This window comes from Gavialis gangeticus, unplaced genomic scaffold (assembly GCF_001723915.1).
Source record: "Gavialis gangeticus isolate Ggan-Ray unplaced genomic scaffold, GavGan_comp1, whole genome shotgun sequence".
Taxonomy (NCBI): Eukaryota; Metazoa; Chordata; order Crocodylia; family Gavialidae; genus Gavialis; species Gavialis gangeticus.
Window position 1 is genome coordinate 54,647,031 of NW_017729022.1, and position 15,716 is coordinate 54,662,746.

Sequence of the window (15,716 nt, forward strand, 5' to 3'; positions counted from 1 at the left end):
TCCCCATGCTCCTAGCATTAGTATAGAGGCACTTGAGCCTGCCAAATGGTGCCTTTGGTGCCCTCCCCATTCTGATGCCCAAAGGGCCCCTTCGTACTTAGTTTAAAGCCCGATGTAGGAGGTCAACCAACCTGTAGGAAAAGAGACTCTAACCTTTTATGGTCGGCTTACCTTTTTTGGTAATTCTGTCAAGTCTAAACATATTTTATGCAGGGTGGGATTCACTATAAGCTTTTTATTGTATGATATTTTCATGTCTTTATTTGAATTGTTACAGTAGTTATCTGTAGTTTGATCTCAGCATTTTACCTTCCAGTGAATATGGTTTTGCTGAAAAGGTGGTAGAAGGAATTTCTGTTTCTGTGAATTCCATCATAATCCGCATTGGGGCAAAAGCTTTTAATGCCTCCTTTGAACTTTCCCAGTTGAGAATATATAGTGTAAACGCAAACTGGGAACATGGTGATCTAAGATTTACTCGGATACAAGAATCTCAGCGAGGAGAGGTAAAGAATTCTTTTTGCTTTTTTTGTTTTTTATTATTGTCCCAATATAGAAAGTTAAATAAACTGTGGTTTTATAATTGTAAACTATCTAGGAAACATACCCTGGCTGTGTCTGGAGTGCTTCTGCACTCCCATTGGTCTTTGCTGCCTCCACGTGCTTCTAGAACAGTGTTCCTCAACCCTTTTAGACTCAAGGTGGAAAAATAATAATGCAATTCTTCTGTTTCAAAGAAATCAGAAAAACCATAATGGATCAGAGTGTTCTTGACAATGGATTTATATTTAAAAATTCTGGGTTTCTCTTCTGAATTATGTATAGGTGTTTGCACACCTAACAGAGCTAATATTGAGTGGCATCCTTAAAAATGTGCCATGGCATGATGGCTGAGAATCACTGCTCCAGAAATTGTCAGCCAAGTGGGTTGAAGTGTGTTAGTGTGGACTTTATTTGGAACTATGTCCATCTTGTTCTATTTAGGGTTAATTATTCCCAACAAATACTGTTCTTCTGGACTAGATTGACCAATATCTGCCACTTACGTAAGAGAAGCAAATGCTAATTCTCTTAAAAACCCACAAAAATAATTAGAAAGCTAATCAACTCATAAAAACTTGTACTTCATGTTTACTCTGTACTCTGTGGACCTAATGTAGTTTATATGAACTTTAATAACAGGTTAATGACCAGATTTTTTGAAATCATATATATAGATGTTTCAAATCCATGTGCTTAATAGGTACAGTAAGCTAAAGAATTCTGAAGTACTGCTTGGGTGTATTTGCATGTGAAATGAATGCTTGTCTGATTCCATCACTACTTGTAGGCTGCCTAACCATTAGTTCTAGTATTAAGGCTAGGGACAGACATTACACATAAACCAGTTTGAAAATGACCAAAACCAGTTTGAGAGAAACCTGGTTGAATGCAGTATCAGACTTAACTGATTTGGATCAAACTGGTTTATGCAATGTCTGTCCCAGACCCCTTCCTGTTTTAAGTTCAGCCAGACTCCCCCAGCATCCTGGCATGCTCTCTGAGCTGGCTTTTCTGCTCGCCACCAGAGCTGGCCCCTTCCCGCTGCTCCCTGGCTGGAGCTCCCACAGAGACTGCAGGTACAGTGGTGTCTGCCTGGCTTCCTCCTGCTCCTGCAAAATAGTGGCAGTGCGCTTTTGAACTAAAGCACCTCCTAGGTGTTTTAATTCAAAAGCACACCACTGCTGTTTTGTCAGCGCTGACGCACATTTCACCACTTATACAACTGCATCTGTCTCGGCACCAGGAGCTTTCCAAAGCACCCGGTACTGCGATTCATGCATGTGTAAAAATGCCCTTGGATTGTAATTGCTTCATGAGTAATGGTAAAGGAGCAGATAAAGATATTTCGGGAAAAATAAACTATTTATTACCTTTCTTTGATTTTTTTTTTCTTTTTATACTCGTTTTCCTTGTTTCTTCCTGGTTTCCTTTGGTTTTTAATATCAAGCTAAATCGGGATGGGGGTGGTTGCAAAAACTTGTAATTTCTTCAGGGTTTATTCCCTCATATATAAATAACCCTTCCAATCCACTTACTTTTTTTGCTCACATATGGCTCTTGCTTGGTTTCTCCTGAGCAGTCTCCTAGATTGAAAGAGTTTATACCTGTGGGATAGAAAATGTATGCAATAGCTCACTTTAGTTAAAGGGAAAAAAAACCCTTTGCCATCACATCTTTCCCAAGTTACCATTTTAAGGCTATTCAGTGTCAGAAGTTCTGTGACCCAGCTTTGTGGAAGAAACCGGTATGAAATGAATTGCGGCTTTTTCAAAGCTTCAAGTCCTAACCCTTTTACTTAAGATACGTTGCTTTTGCATATTCTATGTAAAGTTTTACCAACTGATAAAATGGAATATTACATTAATGGGGTGCTCTTTTTTTAAAGGTACTGACTTTTAAAGAAATCAATTGGCAGATGATCAGAATAGAAGCAGATGCAATCCAGAGTTCTCAGCATGAAAACATGTGTGCTCCTGTTCGATTGATTACCAATCAGTCAAAAATCAGAGTCACACTTAAAAGAAGGGTAAATTTGAAAAGTTTGAGCCTATAATCCTTTTAATCTATAATTATTTTATAAACCTCTTTCATTTGTTTTTGTGTGAATGAAATTTATTTTTAAAAAGCACTCTATAGAGGTATACATGAAGCAGAGTAAAAAATGTCACTCACTGAATTTGAGATTTCATCTTGTATCTTCATCAAGAAACTAGCTTACAAAGCTCTAATTAGTTAGACCTGTGTAATGGAGAAAAAATAGTGTGAGTAAAATTTTAAAGACTACAAGTTGTAAAGATTTTGTTAATGATTGAATTTGGTTCAGAGAGGCTGTATTTCTGATGATGTATAATGAGAAAAGATCACTACTTCTCAGGGTTTAGGTTGCATTTACTGGTTGGCAGTTAGAAAAGTGGACCTCTTCAGCATTTTTGTATGGTTAATATGCAACAAATGTAGCTATGCAATGGAATGATATAGTTCTTTCTAATTAAAGAAGTATCTGATTTTTAAAAGAAGTAATAATGTACTCCTGCATGGAAAAAGATCATGTTTCTTTGGTATCATATTCTTTACCTTTGCTCTTATTTCTTTTAAATATTTATTTCTTAAACCGAATGTAATATTTCTGTTTTTTTCAAATGTTTTAAATTTATTCAACAGTTGAAGGATTGCAATGTAGTGGCAACAAAACTGGTTCTGATACTGGATGATTTGCTTTGGGTTTTGACTGATTCACAGTTGAAAGCAATGGTACAGTATGCCAAATCTCTTAGTGAAGCAATAGAGAAATCCACTGAACAAAGAAAAAGCTTGGCTTCTGAACCCACACAGGTAAGCTAATTGATACCATAAGGCATTATACTAAGTACAGATACTTAAAACAGTGTAAGATGCAATTAGTTGGCCTGGCTTCTTTTGGAGAACACCTAGTTATTCCCCCTCAAGAGTTAGCAGATTTGGACAAACCAAAATGTTACATGGCTTTAAACAAGATGGGGACTAGGGGTATGCGAAGTGGGCTGTATTCAATTTGGATTTGGATTCGGCCCAATATGGGGGACAGCGATTTGATTTATTGATTTGGATCACTGTCCCAGTTTGGTTCAGCTGAATCTGAAGATTGGATGCTGATTCAGAGAATCAGCGATTCATCCATAGACACAGCTTTAAATGTTTTTTCTACATACCTCGAGGTACCAGGTGCAGCTCATGAATGCTGAGATGGTGAGGGCATGCTTGGTGGTGGATCTGGAAGTGGACCAGAAATACTTTTGGTCCACTTCTGGGTCCAATGCCAAACACGTGGGGGGAACCTCCCCCACACGCCCTCCCAGCTCGGTGATTGGCCATGGGGGGACCTTGGGTGCTCCCCAAACCTAGTTGCTGGGGGTGGGTGGGATCCCTATGTGCTCTGTGGCAGACCCAGAAGTGGACTGGAAGTGCTTCTGGTCCACTTCTGGGTCTGTCGCAGAGCACCCTGGGGACCCCCCTGCGCTCCCGTGAGACGCTCCCTCCGCCCTAGCATCTCAGCATTCACAAGCTGCCTGGTACTTTGAGGTGTGTAGAAAAAACATTTAAGGCTCTGTCTGTGTCCGAATCATTGAATCTCTCCCGAATCAATTCGGAGTGTCCTGATTCGATTGGGATTCGGCGATTCGGCCGCCAAATTGGGCCGAATCACCGCTGAATCGAATCAGTGACTGAATCTTCATACAGCCCTAACAGGGACTCAGTATGGTGCAGTGGAATGTATGCAGCTGTTTCATCTTTTCACTACTAAACTGTAGTTTTTTTATTTCCTGTTCATGGGCAGATACAGGATTTTGAAAATGGTGGGGTGCAGATGGTATGATGCATCATCACATATAACAGCTCACGTTTTTCTCCAGTTATACAGAAACTAGAAGCTTTCCTAATATGCTAGGGGGTCCAGTGCTGTATTATTTAGTTTAAGGTCAAAGCAAAAACAAATGTAGATGTATTGAAATGTGTACTAATTTGTTACTTTAAAGTTTAACAAACAGAACAAACTAGGTGAATATAGTGAAAAGAGATATTATTTCATTAGCCCTGCAGTCATTATAGTTAAATGTACATCTGTTATTCAGATTTGTAAAATAAATTCTAGGCTTCTTGAGTGTCTTGACAGCACCTCTAATACTTTACTGTCAGTCATTTCTACACCTGAGTTACTATTACCACACCTCAGTTAAGGTTTTTATTTAGACCTAAAAAAAAAAATCTGTAGAGCTGTGAAAAAGGAGAGAGGCATTACTAGGAATGGTTAACAAAGAGTAACATTGCTGAGAAAAGGTTAGTTTAAATAGTGGGACCTCAAGGCAATTAAAAAGGAAAGGGGGTTGTTAACACCTGTGGAGTGACGAGAGATTAGCAGGATTCAGGTAGATTATAATGAGCCACCACGTCAAGTGACTTTCTCCTTGCTGTCTGAGAAATGCTGCTGCTATCAGTCAGTTGGCTTTAAAGTTTGGATGGAGCAAGAGTCAAAGGTATGCAGCTGCACTACTGCACACCCAGATCTATCCCTGTCCCTGTTACATTCAGGGTGAATTTCTGCAGTTACCTGTATTGAATGTGGGTTATGAATAGGCAAATGAAAGAGTGACAGTGGATTCGTTGATGCGTGCTTCCTTTGAAACAGTCTAGTTTTATATTTGTCCATGCCCTAATGCAAACTTTTTGTGGCTGGTGGTGGTGATGGGGGCAAGGGTTCTTATACAATATTTAAAAGAACTGGTCTAGTTGAATTCACATATACTGAAATGTCAGGCTTTAATAAGAGTTTTTGCTTTTATAACCTGACCTCTTCAATTGGAACTTGCAGTGAAATCCTAAACCTATCTTGACATAAGCCTGTTGCTATGAAAGTGATACTGAAAGCACATGCACAGTATTAGATTATGCACAAATCCTCCATTTATTCCAACACATAACAAACCAGACTGATTGGGCTTTGAGGGCTTTTCTCCTCCTTCCCTCATCTATGAAGAAGCAGAGATGCTTCTTTAGGGGGCAAGAAACTGTTTTCTTCCAGGATGACTGACTTGCTGGAGAGAGCTTTAAGCAAGCTGCAGTGGGGGAGGGGTGTGCAGATAAGAATGCAAGCCAGGGAACAGCCAAGCGGGAAGAGGATGTACAGAGGGCAGTTAGGGAGGTGTTGAGGGGCTGGAACAACATCAAGGCAGCAGGGAACGGGGGGTTACCAGTGGGGGACAAGTGTTTAGACACAAGCACTAGGGATATGGGGAATTAGCAGGAGGAACTGGCACTCCTGTTAGCAAATAGGGAATATGATCTCATTGGAACAATGGAGACCTGGTGGGACACCATGCATGACTGGGCTGGGCTGTATGTATAGAGGGTTACAGGCTGCACAGAAGGGATCGGGTAGAGAAGAAAGGAGGAGATATAGCATTCTATGTAAAGGAGCGGTATGCCTCCTCGGAGGCCCAAATTGGTTCAAGAGAAGGGTGACTTGAGACCCTATGGGTCAAGATATGGTGGGGGATGAGGAGAAGGGGACTTGGTGGTAGGTGTCTACTACAAACCACCACACCAGGAGAAGGACCTGCATCTGGAATTTTCCACAAAACTGATAGAGGCTGAATGTAGAAACCAGCAGCACACTTATAGAATGGGAAACTCCCTTCTTGAGAGCACGGAGGCAGAAAGGGATCTTGGAGTCATTATTGACTCCAAGATGAACGTGGGCCGACAATGCGAGGTCACGGTTGGCAGGGCTAACCGGACCTTGTCGTGCATCCACAGGTGCATCTCAAGTAGAGCCAGGGACGTGATCCTCCCCCTCTATGCAACGCTGGTCAGGCCACAGCTGGAGTACTGCGTCCAGTTTTGTGCACCCCATTTCACGAGGGATGTAGACAACATTGAAAGGGTCCAGAGGAGGGCCACCCGCATGATCTGGGGACTATAGGGCAGACCCTACATTGAAAGACTGCGGGACCTAAACCTGTTCAGCCTTCACTAGAGAAGGCTGAGGGGGGTCCTGGTGACTGTCTATAAACTCACTAGGGGCGACCAGAAGGGTTTAGGGGAGACACCGTTTCCCCTAGCACCCCCTGGCATAACAAGGAACAATGGACACAAATTATTAGAGAGTAGGTTTAGATTAGACATCTGCAAGAACTAGTTCACAGTTAGGGCAGCTAGGAGCTGGAACCAGCTTCCTAGGGAAGTGGTGCTGGCTCCTACACTGGGGATCTTTAAGAAGAGGCTGGATGCCTACCTGGCTGGACTCAAATGAGTCCAGTCTTCTCTCCCGCCCAGGCGGGGGGTTGGATTTGAAGATCTACAAGGTCCCTTCTGACCCTACTTCTATGATTCTATGATACAGGAGGTGAATGGGCTGACCAGGGGGAAGGCTTTGTTGAATTTGGTTCTAGCTGGAAAGCTGAGCGGAGAGGAACTGGATGCAGTTCAGTAAGGATAAATGCAGAGTGCTTTATCTGGGGAGAAGTTACCAGCAACATGAACGTAGGTTAGGAGGTGATGTCCTGGCCAGCACGATGGCCAGGGCAGCGGGGAGCTCGGAGCAGCAAGTAGCTTCTGTGCATCTCCCTGCTGTGACCTGCCACTCTGGGTTCCATACACTGCTTTGTAGAGGCAGTGGGGAAGGCAGCATGGTGGGGAGAATCACCGGTCCTTGCAGCCTCCCAGGAGCCTGGGGAGTCTGGGAGTCTCCCAGGAGCCTGGGAGTCAGGTCTGGGAGGCGGCTGGGGCACGGAGGCAGCGGCTGTTTGCAGCCTCCCTGCTGCAGCCGGCCCAGGCTCTGGGCAGCCCAGGCTCTGTGGCTGTCAGCAGCTACCCAGAACCTGGGCCAGCTGCAGCCAGGAGCCTGCAAACAGTGGCTGCCTCCCCACCCCGGCCCTGGGTTCTGGGAAGGCAGCAGGTGCCGGCACTGTATCCATCGGGGCTGGGGCAGGGAGGCTGGCAGTGGCACGCCAAGCAAAATGGCCTTGCGTACCATGCTCGGCACGTGTGCTGGGGGTTGCCAACCCCTGTTAGAGGATGGTTTCAGTTTGGATGTAAGAAAGAACTTCTTTATAGTAAGGGTGACCAGAATCTGGAATAGACTTCACAAGGAGGTGGTGCGGTCCCCAACTTTGGAAGTCTTCAAGAGGAGACTGGACACACACCTTGCTGGGAATCATTTGATCTCAGCAGTATTCCTGCCCAAAGCAGGGGGTTTGAACTCGGTGACCTTTTGAGGTTCCTTCCAGCCCTTAATTTCTATGATTCTGTGCTCCTCCAGCACCCCTAATGTAACTTGAAATTGCAGTAGCAGAGCTATTCCTTGAAAAATAATAGCCATTGTATCTGTATGCTGGCACATCTACTTTGCAGGCTTGCACTGAGCCATACTGCATAGACCTCTATCAGTTGCGGTTAGGGCACATTCCCTTCACAAGCTGTATAAATTATCCCTCATTTCCCAATATTATATAGCAGAAGTGCAGAAGCCTAGCTTGCTGAGTCAGGATCCCTGACAAAATAGAGAACAATTTGGTAGGCAGAAGGTGAATTAAAAAATGAGACTCTAAGGGTGGTTATACATGTGCTTCGGGAGCTTTTAGGAGGTGGGCACTTTAATTAGAGCAGCTCCAAGAACTGCTTTCATTTAAAATGCCCAGAGCATCTTGTGTATCAGTGTCCCTGCATTTCAACATGGCGGCAGAGGTGCTTTAACTAAAGCTTTCTTGAATGAGCTTTAATTAAAACATCCCTGCCTCCATTTAGTTAGAGCGCCCCTGCCACAGGGACACTGATACATGAGATGCTGAAGGCTGCTGGGGTGCAATAATTACCATGCTCCAGCAGACTCAGTTAATTGAGTCGGCTCTGACATGCTGTAATTACAGCACGTCAGAGCAGCCTTGCTGCTTATGTATAGGCACCCTAAGTCTATAAGCCCTAAGCTGATCAGGCTGCTAAGCACAGGTAATGCTGATAGAAGATGGTCGTGGTAAGAAAAAAAACATGAAAAGCTTGGTATAGCCAATGCTGCTTAGTAACAATATGTTAGTTCCTTGGTGTTTTGTTGCTTCTAAACATCTGTTGCTATTTATAGGGAGTGTCCGAATTGCATGGGAGGGAAAAATGTTCTAAGGGAAAGTGTTGCTGGAAAGCAGCTGTTGCTCTTATTAGGTGTTGCAACAAATGGGTATTAACTGTACTTAAGTTGCTGCTACTGCAACACAGCCAGTGCATTGTAACAGAGATTTTAGTCCTTTGCTGCAGCAATATATCACTGACTTATTTACCTTATTAATTATGCAAGAAGAATACATGTATATTTATATAATACATTTGGAAGCTTTCTTCTTGCATAAGAGTCCTGTTTTAAGTAAGTAGAGGAAAGATTTTCAGACACAAATGCATAGTAATTTGCCTAAACTGTTGTTCAGTGCTTTTTAAAAATGTCACTAGAATTGTTTGTATGTTTCAGTCCTAAATGTTTGTAGTTCATGCTTGAAACTGAAGTAGTGCTAAGGATAAATGTCAATTGACATTATGTATCTAAATCTTTTTTCAGAGTTCTGCCCCTGCACCCAGCTCTCAGCAAGTGAAAACACACCAGACGTCAGCAACACCTGATCAAAATGATGCAATTGTAAAATTGTTCAATGATTTTGATGTTAAGGAAACTTCGCATCATTTAGTAATTTCCCATTTGGATCTGCATATATGTGATGATATTCAATCTAAAGAAAGAGGTAACAACACTTATATCATATTTCTGTATCCCAAAAATTATTCTAGAAAAGGTTTTAATAATACTCATTAGTATTGGTGTTGTCTGTCTTTCTCACAAGTGCATTATGTGCCTGTATCTTTGGATTTATCCTGAGTTAGCTAACAACAATTGAAGTTTAATAACTTGGCTTTTATTTGTTTTAGAATAAGTTATATGTAGCATTCATTATGTAATTAAAAACTGCAAGTAGTAATTGCAATACTTTTCTTCCAATGTTCTCTGTACTGCTTTTCTTCCTTTCCCCCACCAGTATTTTCCTTTATTGAAGAGCTAATTGGGTTATTATATATGTAGTGGCAACATTACACTGTGTTTTTGGCTTGGGGTTCTTCAGTTCTACACATTTTTATGGCATTCTGTATAGAATGTGAATAATTTAGAAAGATAGAAAAGAAGTGTAGTTCTGTTTTCATCATTGACCTAAAGATTTCAGGAAGTAGTACAAAATCTGCAGCCTGAAGAAGGTTTCTGAGGAAGAGTAATTTTTCTAATTTTCTTACATTTTAAACAGAGGCAGCTGAAGTGCCTGCCTTCATTAGAAATAATGACAAATAATTATTTTCATACCACCTAAGTTGACCAGAATAGAATGACATATCTGTGTATATTTGAAGGGTAATTTGGCTATTCCTCGTGTGTCTAGGAGGCTTCTTTAATTTCTTTTATTATTCTCAATGTCCAGTAAATATAAAGTCAGTTTTTCCCTGAGTAGGGGAGATACAGCAACCTGTAGCAACACATTTACCATCTAAGTATATTGGCTATCCCATCTTGTCTCAGTCATTCAGGCCAGTATTCATTCTTATAAAGTTCTTAGTGGCATCTTGTTTATTTATTTTTTTTTTTGATCCAATATTGTTGACTGTGGTGATTCAGTGCAGTGAAAAAAGTCAGAACAGAGATGTTTTGGAAAAGCTTCCTTGGCTGAAGTAGTGTCTGGTAAATGAAGTACGGAAGCATTTTTTGGTTGCATTATGCTGACAACTTGGCCTATTAATTTTGAATGACTCGGGCATACCTTCCAAATAACATAATAGTTCCACTTCAGAGAAATGATGGTAGTGTAGGAGTATCTTGGATATGAATAATTATGTTCACAATTTCAGAACTTTAGGAAAGTAAGTATTATTGGTATGACTCACTTTAGCCATGTAGGGTGCATACACATGTACTGAGATGACTTAAGTTAAGCCACATCAGAGTGTATGCACACATAGCTCATTGACATGGTGGCAGACATCTTGTGAGCCATATCAACTTAACTAATGTGACTTGATGATACACTTCAGAGGTGTATTAACTTGTGCTGCATTTATGTTGACTCTGCTCCACATAGGTATGTATGTTCTGACAGTTTAAAAAAATTAAGTTGCCTTAACTGTTAGAAAGTTAGTACATGTGTGCGTACCCCTAAGTAGCATTTTGGGATACTTATGCAGGTTTAATATCCTGATCCTCCTGTGCAACTCCACCCTGTCCTTGGAAGAGAGTTGCTTTTGATGTACAGACTCAGTAGAGATCCTGCTTCTCTATCAGGATCCATAAACTCTGTTTAACTCCTGTTAGTCACTGAGCAAAACACAATTTGTAATGGGAGGGAGAGAGGAGGAGGGTCTTTTCCACCTTCTAATTGATTAGTCTAATGTTTGGGACCAGGGAATGAGAGATCAATTTCTAGGGCCTCATCCTCCCCTCACTCAGAAGGGCTTTGAACCTTACATTTCCCAGCAAAGTATCCTAATTAGTAAGCATGGACTAGCTATTGCCAAGAGCACTCTTCACCCTCCTGTTGAAACTGGCTCATTGGAAAGCCAAGAGGAGGTACGTGGAGTCAAGAAGGATACAGCTCAGTGAGCTATATGCACAGCTTTGGCAGGGACAGCATCTAGGTTTTGGCCCACACCAGCATCCCTGCATTTTGCTAATAGTGGATAAAATAGACAGACAGTACTTGGATAGAACCCAGATCCCTTTCCACTGTAAAGTAATGCCCATCTAACTGAGCTCTCACCCCTTTTGGTCTGCTTTTTCTGGCCCTACACATTTTTCTCTGGTGTGCTGCTCAGTAAGTCAGCTAATCTACAGTAGAAGGAGTGGAAAGCGCTTTTGGCAATATCTAGTCCAGGCATAGGCAATTCCTGGCACACTTGCCAGAACATGGGACGTGAAGGCATTTTGCTTGGCGCACGCATCTCAGGGCAGATGGCATGGGAGCTGTAAGGGACCTAATCCTTGTTGTGGCAGTATAACCCTGGCCTATTCCCCACCACGTGCCTCAAGGCATGTGTGCACTGCACCTGCCTCCAGTAACAAGCTGGGCCAGGGCTCCACAGACCCTGGTGCAGCTGCTTGCAGCCTCCCTGCTATCTACTGCAACGAGCCTAGGCTTGGTGGTGGGCTGCCCAGAACTTGGGCTGGCTGTCGCAGGCAGCCAAGAGGCTACAAGTGGCTGCATCAGGGTCTGCAGAGCCCTGGCCCAGTTTGTTGATGGTAGTGGGTGCACACATGCCTCCAGGCAGACCGTGAGGAAGGGGCCAGTGTTGCACTGCCACAACAAGGACCAGGCCCCTGGCAGCTGTCTTGTTGTCCTCCCTTGGCACGCCAACATCTTACAGGTGAAGGTTGCATATCTTTGGCACTCTGCCCAAAAATGTTGTTGACCCCTGATCTAGTCTGTGGCTTAGCGGCTGGAACTCTTTGCTGGGAAGTAGCAGATATAGAGTTAAAGCCCTTCTGGGTGATAGGGGCCCTGTTCTTGGGCCTTCCAGTCCATGGGCAAGTTCCTTAAGCACTAGGCTATTTGGCTAAAAGGTGGGAGAGCCCTTTTCTACTGCTCCTAGTTGTATAGGGTTTTTTTTGGGGGGGAGGTTGGGTTGGGTTGGGTTTTTTTTTTTTAATTTTGCGTGGAGTTCTGTGCCTTCCTGGGATGGAGAAGCATCTAAAATCCATGTACGTAGCCCAGGATGATGTTTGTCCATCTAAAGGTGAAGGTTGATGTAGGCTAATGCAAGTACTTAGCTTTTCAGTTGCAATAAATATTAACATTCAGTAGAGGTGCACTGATATATCAGTCTATATCGTATCAGCACTGATTAAAAGAAAAATTGACACTATCAGCAAGCAGCTTTTTTTGGCCGGTGTAGTTGATGATGTCACTGGACTTGATGATCTTCTGAGGTCCTTTCTAGCCCTAATGTCTATGAAATGCTGCATGCATGCAGGCAGCCAGCAATGCAGCCCAGCAGCTTGGAGAGTAGTGTCTGGCCAGTAAGGGAAGGGGTGTTGGGGGGGGCAGAGATAGAGGCCCTCGTGGTGAGGGAGGGAGTGGGGCTGGAGCAGGGGCAGGTGCTGCCCAGCTGGGTTGGGGCAGAGTGCAGGGTGATGCTGTGGGTGTCTCATCCACGGGGCATGGGGGTGGAGAGGGGGTGCAGCTCACTGCTGTGCACATCCCCGGGGGCGGCATGGGGGGGTATGTGCCCCCAGGATTTGTGCACAGGGTGAGAGCGGGTTCCATGCTGCGGGCTCAGTGCCTCTTCCTGGTAGGGGGGCTGGGCCAGGGCTGCAGTTGAGGTGGGCTTCTTCCCATCATAAAGAGGCCGGCTCAGCCCCCAGCCCTGAGCCTACAGTGGGCAGCCTGCCCTCTACCTGTGCACAGATTTAAGGAGCACATGCCCCCAATGCCTCCCCTGGGGGCACAGCCAGTGGTGGGAGCCAGCCCCCTCTCCGCTCTCCCGTGCCCCCCAGATAAGCTGCTCATGGCTCCATCCTGCGTCCTACCCCAGCCCCACTCTCTCTTACTCACAGTGGGGACCTTGATTTGTCCCCACTGTCCCCCACCCCCCAGCACCCCTTCTCTGCCACACACTTACTGGCTGGACACTGCTCTCCAAGCTGCCAGGCTGCATATCAGCTATTGGATTGGTATTGGCAGATATGGCTGGTTAATAACTGACCATTGATATTGGCCAAAAATATCTTTATCGGTGCACCCCTAACATGCAGTTTGTACATCCCAGTGGTATTGCAGTGTAGGTCTGCAGTTGTCAGGCTGATCTGCAGACACCACTACTGTTTTTCAGAATTTGAAGAGATCTTCAGCAGATGTTTGCCAGATTATGAGGAGAGATGCTGGATAGAGGGAATCTCTTAAGAATTCATGAAATTAATTAACTTGAGTCATTTAATCTGTGGCAGTGGTTTTTCAATTGCTAAATATTGCCTCCTTTTACAGACTCAAACAGGCGTATTACAGGAGGTGCGATGCAGCTTTCCTTTAGTCAGTTAACTGTGGACTACTATCCTTTTCACAAAGCAGGTATGAGATATATTTATAAATATATTAATACAATTTAATTTTAGATAGAAAAGGCTTGGGCCATAATATTTGTATATACCAATATTTAACTACAGTGTCCACAAATAAGTGTTTTTGACTGAAGATGAAACGCTTAGAATTCAACCTACTTTCTCTAAACTAGCTATTTTAAAGCTTAACTGAATTACTTTCTGCTAAGTCTGCAAAAAAAAAGTTTAAACAGATTTTGACATGTCAGCAATTGTTATAAAATACTCTAATCCATTTATCACGCAGGATTTTACTTTATTAACTTACTTTACCCTACCTCAAATTTCCATCTGCTAGTCTAGAAATTTGCAAATTTTTGTTGATTTCACTTCTTAATCAAATGGGGTGCTTATATGATAGTGTATTAATATTCCTTAATATTAAGGAGGGAATTAAATTTACTTTGCTGTTAGTAAATTCCATGCTTTCTTGCAGATTGCTTCTAGTTATATCTTTCGGGAAGACGCTCCCTCCCACCCAAATAATCTTTGTTTTTAATAATAGTTGCTAAAATTTGGCAAAATGTTACAGCTCAAGTTTCAAATTAGATGCAACATAATATACTGTGTTTACTTCAACAAAAGATGACCCTGATCATAAACACCCCCCCAATAATTAGATTCTATATATGGAAAAATTATAAATGTTTCATTTTCCAGATATAGAATAGGATCTATTTATTGGAGGTTTGCCTTGAATATGTCCCCCTTTCACTGCTGCAGCAGGGAAAATAAATCTGGGGGGTCAGGTAGCCCCTTTGCATTCTGCTTCTCCCCCACAACTTTGTCCCTTGGCAGCTTCTTCCCCTTATCCTTACTATCAGATCCTGCTCTCCCTGAGCACATGGAAGTCAGGAGCAAATTTAAAAACAATCACCTTGAAATTAAACATGGCTATAGCAATTTGCATATAGCACCCATGCACTTACTTTATTCAGAATCAATGCATGTTATTTTTTTGTGAAATTGCTGCAAGTTTTAGTACAGGTGCTATATAAACACACATGTGGGCAGTACTTTGACACCTATTTATAAATAGTACAAACTATGCATACATAATATTGGCTTAAAACCAAAGGCTGTAAATTATCACATAGTTCTTTGAGCTGGGGTGCAGTAGCATTAACAGCCTTTAAAACCATGGTGACCCCACGGCTCAGCACTGCTCAGTATGTTTGTGTATTCCAGATACCCCCCCCTACTCCCTCACCCCAAAGGATCCATGTGCATACTTGTGACTGGAACCAGGTGTTCTTGTTGCAAGTCCTGGGATGCCCAAAAATGTATATGCAGATGAGACACAGGACAACCTGGTCTAGTTTCACTTCATGGAGGGTGGGGCCATGCTAATCATATGTGCCAGGGTAAGAGAAGGGTCAACAGAGGGATTCTGAGTGAACTGTATGCAATGTCATAGTTCACCATAACTGCAAAAGAAAGGTGGTAAGAGGCACTGCACTTAATGGGCACTGCCATATATCTTATTCAGGCAGGCTGTATATATTTAGCCTTACATCAGTGTCTGTCAGCTCAGACCAAGCATAGTCTATGCTCACCTGGCAGGGGAAACACTGAGGTGGTCTTAGCCGCACGGGGGAAGACTGCTTTCCTGGCACGGGGGATAATACCTGCCAAGGTAATGAATAATAAACCGCCAAGATAACGAATAGTAGACCGCACACTTAGTTGCTGGAGTGGGAAGGTCTTGGCTTTAAGCCCACTTTATGGAAATGGGAGAGTCTTCCCTGGCTTACCCTCACCTGCAAGGCCCCAGAGGCAAGTAAAACTCTGTGGCATCTGACCCCCAAGCTTCCGGGCTTGGGCCTGCAAACAAGATTCCCACCAAAGGTTTTGGAAATGTCTGAAGCCCCAGATGGGGGTGGAGGATGTTTGCTGGTAAGAGGGCCACTTATGGTTCTGGACTGACTCTTGGAATTTGTTTTGGCTAATTTGGGTTGGAATATAGAAAATTTAATAATAATTAAAAAAAAAAAAAACAAAAAAAACAAAAATACTACTGGCAGGGGAAATA

At 43.1% G+C, this 15,716-nt stretch overlaps 1 protein-coding gene across 1 annotated transcript in view; it reads left to right on the forward strand.

Annotated features, from left to right (window-relative positions):
- UHRF1BP1L (UHRF1 binding protein 1 like) overlaps positions 1-15,716 on the forward strand; it is a 113,039-nt gene that overhangs the window by 36,424 nt on the left and 60,899 nt on the right. Inside the window, exons 5-9 of the mRNA XM_019515008.1 lie at positions 317-506; positions 2,429-2,569; positions 3,205-3,375; positions 9,119-9,299; positions 13,572-13,655. Of these exons, the coding sequence (XP_019370553.1) occupies positions 317-506; positions 2,429-2,569; positions 3,205-3,375; positions 9,119-9,299; positions 13,572-13,655 (767 nt within the window). The remainder of the gene's footprint in view (positions 1-316; positions 507-2,428; positions 2,570-3,204; positions 3,376-9,118; positions 9,300-13,571; positions 13,656-15,716) is intronic.